Source organism: Tinamus guttatus, unplaced genomic scaffold (assembly GCF_059628265.1).
Source record: "Tinamus guttatus ecotype Peru unplaced genomic scaffold, ASM5962826v1 Tinamus_guttatus_pri_ptg000044l, whole genome shotgun sequence".
In the NCBI taxonomy this organism is placed as follows: Eukaryota; Metazoa; Chordata; class Aves; order Tinamiformes; family Tinamidae; genus Tinamus; species Tinamus guttatus.
The window spans coordinates 3161851-3177220 of NW_028288578.1; the positions used below are offsets into that span (position 1 = coordinate 3161851).

Here is a 15370-nt window from a genome sequence, read left to right on the forward strand (position 1 = left end):
AAGGACACACACCAAATCTTGTGAAGACTCATAGATTTTCAGAACGGGATTGTTACTATATTCTGAGCAGTGTCCTTTATAAAACAAGTAATGGAATTTCCAAGAGAAAGGGGTTATGAGCTAATTGTGGTGGCACTGCGGAAGGCCTTTGCACTCTGCATCAGCTGAGGCAGTTCTGCTGTGTTTTGGCAGAACTCAAGGCAAAATGAGAGGAAGACAGGATTATGGTTAAGCCACAGCAATAGATTCAGTGAGCCTCACCTCTCCTGCTGCTGCGTGCCCAAATCACAGTGAGGTGGTAATTTACTATGCACCACTGTTTCCCTATCCGTACAACTAATCTTGTACAGACAACTGTTCAGTGACCTTAGAAGAGTTGCAGAGATTGATGAATTATCATCTGCAGGCCAGTCTAAGATTCTAGTATAAAACACTAGGCAGAACCTGCTGTTTGAGATAGGAAGCTGCATTAGATCGATGAATAATTGGCAGCCCCTGCACTCTAATGAGAATGTATCTGGAGTTAAGCTGTGAGCAGAATTAAACATTATGAATCAATATACTTATTACATCAGAATTGATTAAAAAAAACAATCATCCTTATAATTACACATACTGCCTCTAAGAAATAAAACCGCATGGCTGCTCTGGATCTACCCTCCAGCAGACACATATTGAGGCTCCTGTCAGAGGGAATCTGTCACATACTCACAGGCTAACAACTAAAGTACCGAAGAGAAGTAATGCCAAGGATTTGTGCGTGGATCTCTCAGAATGATGAACCCTTTGTCCTTACCAGATGAAGGGAGATGATCCTCTGACACTGCCTTGTCCGGGATGGAAGGTGTTGGGGATTTTTTCACATGCTCAGGAGAGCTTTCCTCCTCGGCTGCAGCAGATGGCACTGTAAAGGGCTTAACAACTTGTGTCGACTTTCCAGGCAGCTGAGCAGGCTTCTTGGCAACTGGGGCCTGTGTCAGAGATTCATTCTAACAAAACAAATAGAATTCTACGTTAAATGTATAAAATCTAACCCAGAGTTCAAGCATTAGCAGTCATGGTCTGCTGTATTAGCCTTCTGATATACTTTTGAGGGGAATGTAACATTCCAGATAGAAAACTTTAACTTCTGGAGCTTTGTAAGCAGGGTGATATCAGAAGGTAGTTGACAATGCAAGCATAATATATCCGCTATCTGCTGCTGAATCAAAAACAACAGTTCAATACGGTAGTGATCTCAAAGAGAAACAGATGCATGCAGGAAAAGAAACATCACACACTACATCAAAATCTACTCTGGTTGAAAGCATGAATGCACCATCAGCAACAAAAAACAGAGAGTCAAAGAAATTAAACCAAAGTCTAAAGACTTGTGCAGCCTGCCAAGAAGCAGTAAGCTCTGAGCATCTGGAAGAGGCACAAATACAGGAGCTACTGGGAAGTAAGAAGGAAGTAAGTACTTTAGAACTACGTAGGGGGATGGCCAGAATCTGGGGAGCTGTCTTTGAAAATAAAGCCCACAAGAAAAATAAGCCAAACTCTGAACCCATGAGTTGACTGTAGACTGTGACTGTAACTCCAATCTCATTTATGTCTCTCTCTCTCTATTATGCATATTACCAAGCAATACCAACCTCCTCTTCTTCCTCGTTCTCCTCCATGTTTGCCAGCTGGCTGGCACTTTCCAGAACTGCAGCTATTGTGCTGTTACCATCTGTTGTTGCAACACCAGGAATAGGGGGAAATCCTAAAGCAAGAAAAGAATATACAGATAAATAAAACTGCATAAAACCATCAACCACACCAGTTTCAGCCTAAGAATTAGGCTTAGGATCAGATCTCCCATAGATATTAAGGCTTGAAGGAATGGTGCCAAAATGATGCAAAAGCAGCATGGCTTTTTAAGTTCAGCAGCTGGCATCTAGCCACATAGCCTTGCAACCCCAAGACTTCAGCAAGAGATACCCTCAGCACCAAAGAATTTACTACCTCTCTTTTACACACAGGATAGGTAGTAAATTTTACCCAAATTTGCTGCCTTTTATCACTCTCTACTGCCTCATCTGAGTTGGTAAGTGATCCAACAGAAATCTGCTGTCCCATGTAGTAATAAACAATACCTCACTGAAGTCCAGATAATGCACCATAACATTAGCACTTGAAGACTATGTTGAAAATCCACTGCAATGCAGAGATTGCAAAGGAAGGCAGAATCATAGTAGTTAAATGTGAAAAGTATTAAGAACTGTCCTGATAATTTTATTAGCCTTTTAAGGCTAGGAAGAAGGCTTGATGGTGGAAGATAAATCCTCACTTTCATGCTACCCTCTGAGCACCAGTTTCAATCAGTATACACCCAGAGGGACTACTGTAAAATATCTGTTAATAAAGTTTGTATCATTAAGATGTAGCAATATTAATCTTGTTACAAGATTACTTGCAACATCAAAAGTGTCAAGAAATAATAACTGAATTGCTTGTGAGCCTAGAGATGGCTATACAGGCATAAAATAATGGCTGGAAAACATGCAGCTAAAACGCATAGGGAAATTGGGAAGTTAAGCAATATTTTCAAAAGTTTAAATTTGAAGGACCTTCCTCTTACAGCAAGTGATATTTACCAGGAAATGGATCCTGTTCTAGAACAAAGGTTGCTAAATTGCAGTTCAGGGACTGTTGAATACTAGAAATACCTCAAAGCAGCACCTGACAGAGGCCTGACAGCGTTGGCACTTCCTCCTAGTATACTCACCTTTGCCACAACCTGGTGGTGATATTAAAATAAAAAAAAAACCCACAAAGTTTACGCTCCTTTTCAATGAGATTTTTTTTAAAGAGACTAAAGAAAAAATATGTAAACATATTACAGGTACCACTTTGCAGTGCCATCTTTCTACCACAGGAACAAATCAGACACAAGGCTGAAGCAGTGAAACTTCCAAAGGGAGTGCGACAGAAACAGCTAGACAGTAGATAAAGCCATCCAGAGGTGGAGGACTCGTAGGCCACCTTGCCCAAACCTTTAGACTCACTACTATACATGCTGAAGAAGATAAAAACAGAGCACAGTGACCCCAGTGACTCAGTTTCTGCCTCTGTCACTGCCTCAGTGCAGTCATGGACAGGATTCACCTCATCTCTGCATATTATTTCTACTAGTCATGAGAAAAGAACTGCAATACTCATTTGCCTCAGCTGTTGCAAAGGGATGCTTAGCTAAACATAGTGTTTTGAGGCTTCTGTGGAGAGGGAATAGCATGTTAGATAGGTAAGATTAGGAATTTTTTTCCCAGATTTTTAAAATCTCCTTCCATTAAGCTAAACAGGCTGCCCAGAGAGGTTGTGGAGTCTCCTTCTCTGGAGATCTTCAAAGCCTGCTTGGATGCAGTCCTATGCCACGTGCTCTAGGTGACCCTGCGTGTGCCAGGGGGTTGGACTAGATGACCTCTAGAGGTCCCTTCCAACCTTAAACATTTTATGATTCTACGATATCTCCAGTTTATTATTTCCTCTAAGAGGGCAAGCACAGTAAAGAGGAGGGGCGTTTTCAGCACATGCCTACAGTTAAATTGCTGAACTTCCCAAATGGGGCTGATACTGCCAAACAGGTAGTCAAGGCCCAGGGATATTCACTAGTGAAATTTAAGGAGCATATTAATAAGAAGCTTCACAGCAGATTCTTCAGTGCCATTGAAGGGCAAGGCCAGGCTACTCCATAAGGAAAGAGAAGAGCTGTTCCACAGGGTAAGAAGGCTCTATCTACACAGCTCTTACAGTGCTCTACAAATGTACAAGAGTTGGTATTAGGACTTTTTATATTCACACTTACCAGGAGGAACAGGTAGCTCAGAAAAATCCACTTTTCTCCCTGCTTTATGGGCTCTTATAGCATCTTGATATTGCTGTAATGAAAGACACTCATTAAGACATAAAATGAGTTGGCTATAATAATTTAGCAATCATCTACATTTTTTCAGCACAAATGCTGAAAAATATAGAGTATTGTGCTATAAAACTGTACATGCATATCACTGCCCTTTAATTCTGAAGTCAATGCTACTTCATTGATTATTTGTACCTGTTTCTGAACAGTAGAAACGGGAAGGCAAAATGCTGCTTTTAAAACCCCAACTTCCCTAAAATTTTTAATCTCTAAGTTACCTCATCCATATACTACAGACTTTTTACCAGGCAGAAATCTTTGGATTGGAACTCAGTTCTGCAACTTCTACAGCTCAAACACAGGCACAGCATTACTTAATTCTTCTGTCATTGTAATCCAGAGATGCTCTACCTCCTTCTTAATCACTACATACAGCATATATCTCAGAAGTACTTTCAGCAGAGCTCAACACCAGTATTTTTGTTTCTCCTTCCCCCGAAGGTTTTACTGCTTCCCAACTGGAGCTCTTTTCAACTTGAAGGATGATAAATAAATTACTTCAGCTTTTAAAAAGCCTTAATCATGAGCATTACTTAAGATGACTTTGCCAGAAACAAGCAACTTGCTACACTTTCCTTTACCTTGGCTATCCTCTCGTGCATCCTGCCTTTCCGATCATCTCCACTTGCTTTAGCCTGGGCTGCTGCTGACTTGTACTTCTCAAGCCTTTGTTGCAATGCTTCCAGCACTGTTTTTGGCTGCAGGTAAGCTTGAAATAAGAGAGACAATAAATGCCATGTGATTCAGATTTCAGAATATATGAATTGTTTCTTCCTCTCACTTTTTTATCTGCTGCAGAGTTTAAAAAAAAAAAAAACACACACACAACAACAACAAAAAAACACCAACCAACCAAAAAAAAAAATCAGCAACAGTGCAAAACTTTATTAAGAATACAGTTCTTCTAAAGAAAGTTTACTTATTTTTACTTCCATTTCTGATCCAGAAAAACAGTACGAATGTGATCAGTAGCAAACAGTATAAGGAATATTAGCCAGGTATTTGGGATCCTATTGTGGGACAGTCCTTGTAAATGTGTTCCAGACCAGCTACTTTTATGCCTGGGCACATAAATCCTATGTCCTACCTGAACTGTCCTCGGTCTGAGGTCCGGGTGTTGTAAGATCCTGGGAACTTCCCATAGGAGTTCGTATCCTCTGCTTAGATGTAGCTTGTACGTTTTCAAGATCTGCAAAGAAAGGAAAGCAGGAAGTTTCATAGCATATTACATAAACAGCAAGTCAGCCTATGTTAGTCAGTTTGATCCCATAATCTTCCAGGAAGTTGTTTGGCTTCAAACCTGTATGCGGGTGGCCAGGTAAATCTGAAGTTCACAATACTCCAGTCTTTTAAGAATCACCTTCCAAAATACAAGTTGGTAAAATATCCTAGTAACAAAAGATGTGCTGAAATGGGAATGCAAGTAAGACTACCAATTAAGACATCCCAGTCTCCACAGTCGTGTAACAGTGAGTATTTTAGGAACTAGAAAAAAAAATAATAACAGAAAAAATCTTGGGACTTCTTTATATATTTTTATATCATGGTTGAAGTGTCTCTCATTCCAGCTGGTGATCAGTTTTTAACTTAAGGAGCCATAATCTTTGTGATTTTATTCTAAGAAGTGAAATAAGATAGTATTATTTTATTTCAATAAATAACCTACTACTTTTACAAAACAGCAAATAAAACACTGAGTTCCAGAAATCAACTGTTAAGATGGTGGTGGTGATGCTAGATCTACTAATAAGAAATTAATAAGAAGAAATAAGTTCACATGAATTGAAATAACTTTAGTTTTGGTAACTGCTTTAGGGCTTTGACTTCAATGCACTGAAGTTAACCATATTCTGCCCTCAGAATGATTGTGTTTATTAATTTTGTAATCTGAAGTGTTAATGAACTTTTGTTGAAATGTGTAACACCAAAAAATACAAAGGCAGAACACAAGATTTTGCCATTACCCTCTTGTGTTCCACTTTAAAGCAATAGCTACTATTATCTCAAGGTATAAGAATGAGAAAATTACACCTTCATGTTTGCTGGAACTGAGCTGGTATATTTTTATTGAATAAAATATTTTTTAGGTTTTTATCTTTTCTCCATGTAACTAAGGTCAGAAGGAAAGTCCAAGGGAAAAAAAAAGAAAGCAATAAAGTTATTTTGAAAGCTCAGAATGTTCTTTACCTTTAACTTTCTCTCAATTTCTCTTTAACTAGGAGTTTGCAATAGAAGAAAATTTAGAACAACTTTTTGAGTATCAAAAAGAATACCCCACTGCACGTCCCTCTGAACCACAGATGGGAATGTATCACTTCCGTTGTTGATACAAACTCAGAATCAAGTAGAAATACACACCAGGAAAATAAAAAACAACTAGGGGATTATATAGGGAGAAAAAGAGAACCACAAGCTTTAAGATAGAAAATTTTATTTCTAGGGTGTATAAGCAGATAAAATGATAAGTTACAAAATTAAGCAGCCATTATGAGCACACAAATCAGAAGAATGTGCTGAAGGGGACATGATAATGCTCTATTGGTTAGCCACAAATTGGAGATGTTATGGAAATTAACTCTGTGAAAGAGGAACCAGGATATAGTAATATGAAAAATACCTATATGCTGCTACTAGAAGTCCTAAGCATTCATTTCAAGCCCAGACAGGTCAAGAGAATAATTTTAAAATAGGTTATGATACCTCATTTTTCTTTGATGGTCTTGATTAGAATTTGAGTATGCAATAAACTTCAGACTTAAGTGATCTTTAGCTCTGCTTACAGTTTTGCAATCAAATTCAGAATCATTCCATTACATAGAAAGGCTTCTAAGAGAATATCTGTAAGCCAAACCTTACCTTGGGGAGATGGTGGCAAATTCTGGAGGTCTATTGGCTGCCCACTGTCCAAAGCTTCTAGGACCACATTAAATTTCTAATGGGGAAAAGCAAAAAGTAAGATTTATTCTAGTATGTCCAGGACTTGCTAGATGCCACAAAGAACATCTGACACTCAGGGAACACATTAGTATTTCATGTGGGTAGTGCACAGTAGTTCAACATTCAGATTCCTGACAGAAACCTAGATTTTCTGTGTACCTTGCCTGTCTTCATATACTCCTTTGCTTTCTCCAGGTCCCCTCGTTGCTTGGCTTTGAGAGCTGCTACTTTATACTCCTTCTGCCTCATAAGTAGTAGTGCCCGTGTGCTGCTGCTCTGAAGATCTGTGGAATGTGGAAGTGAACACTACTGAGACTTAAACAAAACAAGTGAGATGTATATCCCTTCCTTTCCTCATCTACTCCAAGTGCTTAATCCTCTTTTGCTTTGAATCACACATTCCCCTAACAAAGGCCCTTTTCTTCCAGCTCCCAGAAGCCCAATCAGACATGACAATCTCACTTCATAGAATGCTTGAGGTTGGAAGGGACCTCTAGAGATCATCTAGTCCAACGCCCCTGCATACGCAGGGTCACCTAAAGCACGTGGCACAGGACTGCGTCCAAGCGGGTTTTGAAGATCTCCAGAGAAGGAGACTCCATGAGCTCTCTGGGCAGCCTGTTCCAGTGCTCTGTCACCCTCACTGTTAAAAAATTTTTCCTTACGTTCACGTGGAACTTTTGATGCTTCAGTTTCCGGCTGTTTCCTCTAGTTTTGCTGGTGGCCACCAGTGAAAAGAGGCCAGCACCATCCTCCTCACTGCCTCCCTTACTTATAGGTAAGGTACTTATAGACCCTGACCAGGTCCCCTCTCAGCCTTCTCTTCTCCAGGCTGAACAGGCCCAGCTCCCTCAGCCTCTCCTCATAGGGCAGATGTTCCAGGCCCCTGATCATCCTCGTAGCCCTGCGCTGGACTCTCTCCAGCAGCTCCACATCCCTCTTGTACTGTGGGGCCCAGAACTGGACACAACACTCCAGATGTGGCCAATGAAACTTCCCAATGAAATGTCTTTTATTTAAGATATCAAAACCTGTTAAAGTACAGAATCCCCCATGTCACCTGTTGGAGGAGAAACTGAGGCACGGTAAAAGTTAAGTGAAAGATACCAATAAATTGCAGGCCAGTAGGGGGTCCCCTGGGAAGCCTTCAATACGCAGTGAATGAGAAACTGCAATCACAATGTCAAGACTCTATTAAACATATTTGATCTCATGGCTGACCCAATTTGAAATATTTCGCTGGGAAGTTCTACATAAGCACAATGCAGTCCCTTGCTACAGATTCAAAAAAAAAAGGTAACATTGAAAAAACACTGGAACTGCTTATCCCCTCTGAACATCATACCTGTTTCCACAGTAGAACTCGAAGCAGCATGACTCTGTAGAGACTCCAGCTCCAGATGCTGCTCTGCATCATGCGAGGGTTTCTGCTCATGCTCTGCAGCAGACTCCACTCCCTTCTCTTCTGGGACACTGGCTGAATCACCTAAGTTTTCTAGTTCAGCTCCTGTGGGTTGAGGTACCTGAGAAGCACTCTTCCCTGTTGCAACAGGAGGTGGAATTTCTTCCTCACTGACTTTTTTGCCTTTCTTCACTGCAGCCAGCATTGTTTCCAGTGTCTGGCAGAGATGGAAGGGCAAAGTCAATAGGCATTTTCATTAAATATATGGCAGGTGTAATACCATCACAATATTTGTGGTGGAAAAGGATAAAACACAAAAACTGAGCTGCATTTAACCCATGCTAAAAATAGTGAATGTGTCTGTCCAACAGTTCTAGGTGTTGAGGTACTACTCAGTTTCAGAAACTCGTTGCCGCCAACCCAAAGCAGCAGATTTGAGATTAGCATCCCTTAGCACTCCCTGCTTTTCCGCAGGGGCATCTGGAGTACTGCTGTCAGAGTAGGCAAAGGCGCTCAACTGTCAGAGCAGCCCAAAGTAAAGGAACTATGAATGAAGGAGAGCAGCCCAGCACTTGCTGACATGTCCTCCAGCTAATTAAGGCATTGTCAGTTGTGAAGTGAGATCTAGTCTACTATCCGTAGCTACACTGCTTAGGCACATGGAAACTCCTTCTCTTGAGAAAAAAAAAAAAAAGGAGAGAAAAAGAAGTGGCAAACAGAGCTTTTACTTTGTGTATTGGATAAAGACAGGATGACATTGCTATGCCTCTTGCCCTCCAGAAGATTTCATGTATATTTCTCTTCAGAGCTAGCAGACTGTGGACAAACAGAAACCTCCATCCTTTTGCATTTCCTTCTCTGAGTTTTACCTCACTTGTTCCCTTAATACTTCAAGGTACTTAGTAACTAGTCAGACATTAAATTCATCCCTCTGTGGACACTGCCGAGCTATAAAGCTTTACTCAACAAGACAGAGTTAGCTGCTGTCTGAGGTGAGGTAGGAGAGCATATGAAAGCAGGCAGGGAAATACAGACACCCCCGCAGAGCAGTGATCCCAGACGAAGGGCAAGCACGCCACCTGGCTGGGAGAGGCAAAGGCAAAAAACAGCTCCTCAGTGCAATTTGCAGTTGCCTTAATGAAGAATCCCATTCAAATCCCTTGGCACAGCCAACACACCAAGGACAGGTATCACCTTCCTCTGCCACAAAGGACTGAGTGGAAAGTCAGTAGCTGAAGGAAGGCATCTGTGATGAACTGATGTGCTAGGAAAAGTCCTAAAATTTGCTTTAAATCAGCAATGACTGATTATCACAGGTCAAATGCATATCTACATGGATAGGTTTAACATAGGCATTTCCCACATCCCCTGCTTCCATGTACCAAAAGACATGCAACAGAAAAAAAGCTGATACCAAAAATAAATAAATAAAGTTTACCTGCACATTTACCACGTCAGATCAGTGCTAAACACAAGATTTTTCTTCAAAGTAACTCAAGACAGCACACTAATTGCTGCATTTCTCTCTCCTTTTAACAAATTCACTGCATCACATATCTAGAAAGACTCTTACATTACAGCTTAAAGAACTGACTTTGCCTCAGTCACACACCTGATGAATCCAACTTACCTTAAGGCCTCTTTCATATCGGCGTGTTTTAGCACTCTCGCCCGACTCCTTTGCATTAGAAATTGCCGTCCTATAGTTAGCAATTCTACATTCTATTGTCTGCTGCAGTTCGCTGGTAACAGCAGGAAGTGAGGAGGTCTCAGAATAAAAATAATAGGAAAAACAGATCAAGAAAACTTATTTCAAACTAAGCAAGTCTTCCCAGAGCACTGAAAAACAAAAGTTCCTCTTCTGCACACACTTGCATTAATCAAAAGCGCAAGGACGAAACAGACTCTCTCAAACAGAAGAGCACTTGTACTGCACTAACAGTCTCTGGATCCACCTCTGGGCTCCCTCTCAAAGGCCTAATAGAGAAGGATGGGTGGAGACATTTAGGAAACTCTCAGTTACAGGGTAATTGGAGCCATGTGGTTAGAGAGTAGGTGTGGGAGAACAGTAAAGTCTCTCAAATACTGCAAAACAGAGGGTGTGAAAAAGTATTTTGGCATGTGGTTTAAATTTACCCTCCTCCCCCCACTATTTTTTTTTAATCATCATGCTATTTTTCTCCCTTCGGGGGAACTTCAACCTAACTTTACTACAAGAGTTCCTTCTTTTACCTCTTCCTACAGCCTGAGATTTTTCAGTGCCAAAAGCAGTCTAAGCAAAAAGCAACAGCACTTATAAAGGTTGCTCCACAACTACAGAGACTTTTCAGATGGCTACTGAAGCAATTACTGCCATTATCTCTGTAGAAACGCCCCCACACCATTCATTAATGGACACAATGCATGAAGGCACTGGAGCACACAACAAAAACAGAGCAGTAAAGAACATAAGTGCAGAGGGATTGACAAATTAAGCTGGGAAAGCAAACACTGCTGAGAAAAATTCCACACAAGTGCTGAAGATGCTGAGTTACAAGAAGTCATTTCAGCAAACTGCTTAAGACCCAGTGGGGGAAGGCATGAATTTGAGAAGCTGGAACTGCAGTCTGGAGGCTCACACATACAACGAGACATGTTTGAATCCAGCTGCTTGCATCCTCAATCCTACATTAACATTAAAAATTCTACCTCAGAACAAAACACATCATTCAACTATATCACTGCAGCATCAGATTCCACAGAGTTTGCACAGCTTTACTGGAGAATAAGACCAGCTCTCTGTATCTCGTTTGTTACCCTTGTATAAGCTGTATGATAATAAGAGTGATTCAGCAAAACAGAAACACGCAGCTCTTTCCCACCTGTGACTGCATTTCAGACCGCTCATTTTCTGGCGGAACTGTGGATGAGTCCATTGCAATTGCTTCATCCTCACAGCTTGCCATCTCACCTTCCTCCCCAAGAACTTCTTGCAATTCTGCCTAAAAGAAAGTAAAAGAATGGCTGTCAAAAATGCTGCTTAGCACTTCTTCCCCAAGCCCTGCCAACCAGCTCACTCATTTAAATCTTAAAGAAATTACACTGGATATATTGTCTCAGGCTAAGGAATACCCAGAACTGTAACAAAACGGTCACAGACATCACTTTAAAAAAATGCCTGACAGCAAGATGCTGGCCTTACTTCACCAAGTGACACAAACGGGATTCACACTTCCTTCTACTCCTCAAAAATCCCCAAACATACAAATGCTACAACATTACAGATCTCACCTAAGTATTCTATCCATCATTCCACCTGGGGAAGAGAAGGCTGAGAGGGGATCTAACCAGTGTCTGTAAGTACCTCAAGAGAGGCAGTGAGGAGGATGGTGCTGGCCTCTTTTCAGTGGTGGCCACCAACAGAACTAGAGGAAACTGCCAGAAACTAAAGCATCTAAAGTTCCACAGGAACGTAAGGAGAAATTTCTTGACAGTGAGGGTGACGGAGCATGAAACAGGCTGCCCAGAGAGGTTGTGGAGTCTCCTTCTCTGGAGATCTTCAAAACCCACTTGGATGCAGCCCTGTGCCACGTGCTCTAGGTGACCCTGCGTGTGCAGGGGGGTTGGACTAGGTGATCTCTAGAGGTCCCTTCCAACCTTAAGCTGTCTATGATTCTACAGTTTTATAATCCCACATAAGGCCTTGAAGACTTTTGCTAAAAAGGACTCCTGAAAAAAATCAAAACCAAAGAAACGCTAAAATTTTTTTGCTGACAAAATTATACATACCAACAGGTCTGTATCTTTCTCCAAGTCATCATCCTCTGTTTCTTCATCATCTTCATTCAGGTCCTTCATACACTCTGCTGCCATCTTTTCAATATGATCCATGGGCAGAGGAGCTGCAAAAGGCAACCAGAAGGAGCCATAAACCCTAACAGGTATGTGGCCACCAGATGCAAATTCTTAATTCTGTCTGGGCACAGGCAGTGACTTCTTGCTTACTTCCTCTTTACCTAATAAAGGCTCTTTTCCTAAACAAGAAGGCAAGGCCTGGAAAGAGAGTCCCAGAAATATCTGGTTCAAGTCCCACAGAAAATGAGACAGTGGCTCCCACTTGCTCCCCACACTGTCCTCTCTCCTATTTCCAACTGAGGTTTCACCTCCTCTCATTTTAATGCCTTTATTTTTCCCTGTACAGCTCTCTGTTTTGATTTACCCAAACAGTTATATTTTCACCATTCTCTCTTTCCTACAGTCCATCCCATTTGTTTCCTTCAGCAAATGTTTGTTCTCCCTCTAAATTAACTCTATAACACTGTTTGAAGTAGGCTGTATCAGCACTGCATGAGATGAGTACAAGTCCTAAAAAGCAAGGAATAAAACTGAATCCTGGATTTATGTGCAACAGATTTTATGATTGAGATGAAACTTAATTCCAGAAAATGAATGTTTTTTCCGCACAAAATTAATGACTGACACCAAATCTGTAATTTTTTTTTTTGCTAGTACACTTTGCCTGCAGATTGTATCAGGTGAGTCCTCCAAGAAACAGTCAAAATAGACACTGGGAAAATGTGGTAGAAGTGTGAATACACCATACCAAAATCTCTGACAGAATGCAAGTTCTCAACTCTTTCTGTACTGCTCTTAACTAAGGGCACAGGTAGGAACAGCTTCTCTACTCTGTCCCGTGTTCAGGTGACATCTGCAACCACAGCAGGCAAAAGTACATTAAGACTTTTTTTTTGAGCAAGTGTAATGTTAAATTCATCCAGATTTCTGTGTGAAGGATTATTATTTGAATAATGTATATCTGGAGATGTATAATGTATAAAGGGAGATCTACGTAACAGAAAAATCAACTCTGTTAAGAAATGCTCACATGCCTATTACTAGAGCAGATCCAGAGAATATACTGAAGACAGAATGCTGTCTGCCAGGAAGGAGAAAGAATTTAAAATGCGATCCTGGGAAATTTGATATTGCCAGATATCTGTTGGTATGAGCAAAGGATTTCACCAAACACAAAAGGAAAACCACCACTCCAATAATGGAGGCTCAGCTGATCTTCAAAGTAATTCTTCCAACCTGTAAGAAAGGGCAAAGATGTGACCAGGTAAGTTCAGAGCACTGCTTCTGTATGGGAGGTTCTGTTCACTAATAGCCACTGTGAGAAAGACAACTTTTCTCAAAAGATAGATTTCTTCTGCCAGCTGCCTAAAACTGCAACAGTCTATAACCAAAAACAAAGCAAAACTGTAAAGAAAGGGGGAAATGTAAAATTCCCATGTTTCACTTTGAAGATATTAGGTGAATCATAGGTAAGCGAGGGTACATTCATGGATAGAGGGGAAAGACTGGGGAAGTGAATATCAGGAGAAACTAATGCAGCTGGAAGTAATAGTCAAGGCAGGCAAGAAGATAAGGAAAACGCATCTAATAATTTAGCTCAGAAATTGGATGACAGGGAGAAATAACTTCTGTTCACTAATACAAGGAACCTGACCAGCACTAATAAGTACCATGACTGACCAGCAGGAATGGTGAAACACAACGCTGCTCTGAAAACACAGATGGTAAAGAAAGATATTGGGGTAGGTTTGCACAGTAAGGACATTTAAGACTGAGGAAAAAAGACAAGTTAATAACAGATGAAACAACTAGAACAGGATAAAAGTCCTAGAAGATACCTCAAGCTCCCAGACTGATTTAAGATATAGATACATATCTGTACTTATCTGTATCTATGATATTATTCAGCAAAATAATCTAATAACAGAAACTTTTATGGGAAGCTTCAATTCACCAAAGACAAAAACCAGAGAAAAAAAATGGCCACACTTGGATGTTGTTTCCAAAGCATATTTCTCAGCAAATAAATCACTGAAACAAGAGATGCGTGCTCATATTAGTCCTGGTAAGCAGTGACCATAATACAGAGGGATAAAAAAAATGCTAAGAAATAGAGGAAAATAGATCTTAAAAAAATGAAAACAAATGTTGAAGTGTTCTAGGCTATGAAGGAGTAAGTGGTCCTGCTAGTCAGGAAGACTTAAGATAAAACCCACAAATAATAGAACATTCTGTCTGCATTTTCAATTGGATTAATGGGAGATTATACAAACAATTCTGTGAAAGTGCAAGTTACCCCATCCAAAAGTACCAACCACCTTAATCTTAGCATGTTTAGGATGAAAAGGTAACAGATATTTTTATCTCAGAATATTAAGTGGCAAAAATGATTTCTAAGTCAATTCAGAGCTACAATATGACTAGGAAAAATATCAGTACCTACATTCAAGAGAAGATGAAGAAAAACTATTAAGGCAACTTCAGGTTTGTCACCGTATGTGATTTCAGAACAGTTCTTGAAAGAGAGAGAACACACAAAGATTGAGGAGGAAAAGGATATTACACAACATCTATCTACAAAAATACTTCAGAACAAAATACAAAAACTTCTGCTATAAATCAGAACTCATCATCTGAAAATTAGGAAAATACCTGACTCTGCTAGCCAGGCTCACTGAAAAAAAAAAATCTAGGAAAAAAAAATAAGCAACCCTTGCACATATCAGTCAATATCATTTCAATATAAAAGTATTAACACCACTGCACAAGGCCTTGGGGAAACTTCATCTGGAACAGTTCTGATTCTTGATGGGTATTCTTAAGAAGAAAAATTTAAACAATGTGTATACCCATCAATTAGAACAAAGATCAAAAGAGTTACTGTAACCATAAATGCCCAGCTCAAAGAGCTCCCAATCTAACTACAGCAACCAGCTAAATCACTGAAATTTTGTACAAGGCCTGCGCTGCTTCTGGGACTTCAACAGCTCATCCACTTTCTCAATCTACAACAAAAGTACAAGAGTGTCCTATATCTCTCCTCCTCCCTGGCTAAAGATATGTATGCTTTGAAGACAGTAACACGTGTTCACATCAAGTCTAGAGACATACTGAACAAAACAGGCTATAAATTTACCTATGAGTCATTAACAGGACAAGAAAGGAGGAACAGCAAAACAAAACAAAACAAAACAAAACAAAAAACCCAACAAAACAGGAAGACAAGAGATTCTTTCCACCTGGAGGAACCACTT

General features: G+C 40.3%; 1 protein-coding gene across 1 annotated transcript in view; it reads right to left on the bottom strand.

Annotated features, from left to right (window-relative positions):
* CC2D1B (coiled-coil and C2 domain containing 1B) overlaps nucleotides 1-15370 on the bottom strand; it is a 31770-nt gene that overhangs the window by 11485 nt on the left and 4915 nt on the right. The window contains exons 3-13 of the mRNA XM_088536584.1: nucleotides 12051-12163; nucleotides 11144-11263; nucleotides 9913-10050; nucleotides 8226-8499; nucleotides 7040-7164; nucleotides 6800-6875; nucleotides 5031-5132; nucleotides 4525-4652; nucleotides 3830-3902; nucleotides 1635-1747; nucleotides 797-989 (exon numbers count right to left, since the gene is read on the bottom strand). Coding sequence (XP_088392710.1) covers nucleotides 797-989; nucleotides 1635-1747; nucleotides 3830-3902; nucleotides 4525-4652; nucleotides 5031-5132; nucleotides 6800-6875; nucleotides 7040-7164; nucleotides 8226-8499; nucleotides 9913-10050; nucleotides 11144-11263; nucleotides 12051-12163 — 1455 coding nt within the window. The remainder of the gene's footprint in view (nucleotides 1-796; nucleotides 990-1634; nucleotides 1748-3829; nucleotides 3903-4524; nucleotides 4653-5030; nucleotides 5133-6799; nucleotides 6876-7039; nucleotides 7165-8225; nucleotides 8500-9912; nucleotides 10051-11143; nucleotides 11264-12050; nucleotides 12164-15370) is intronic.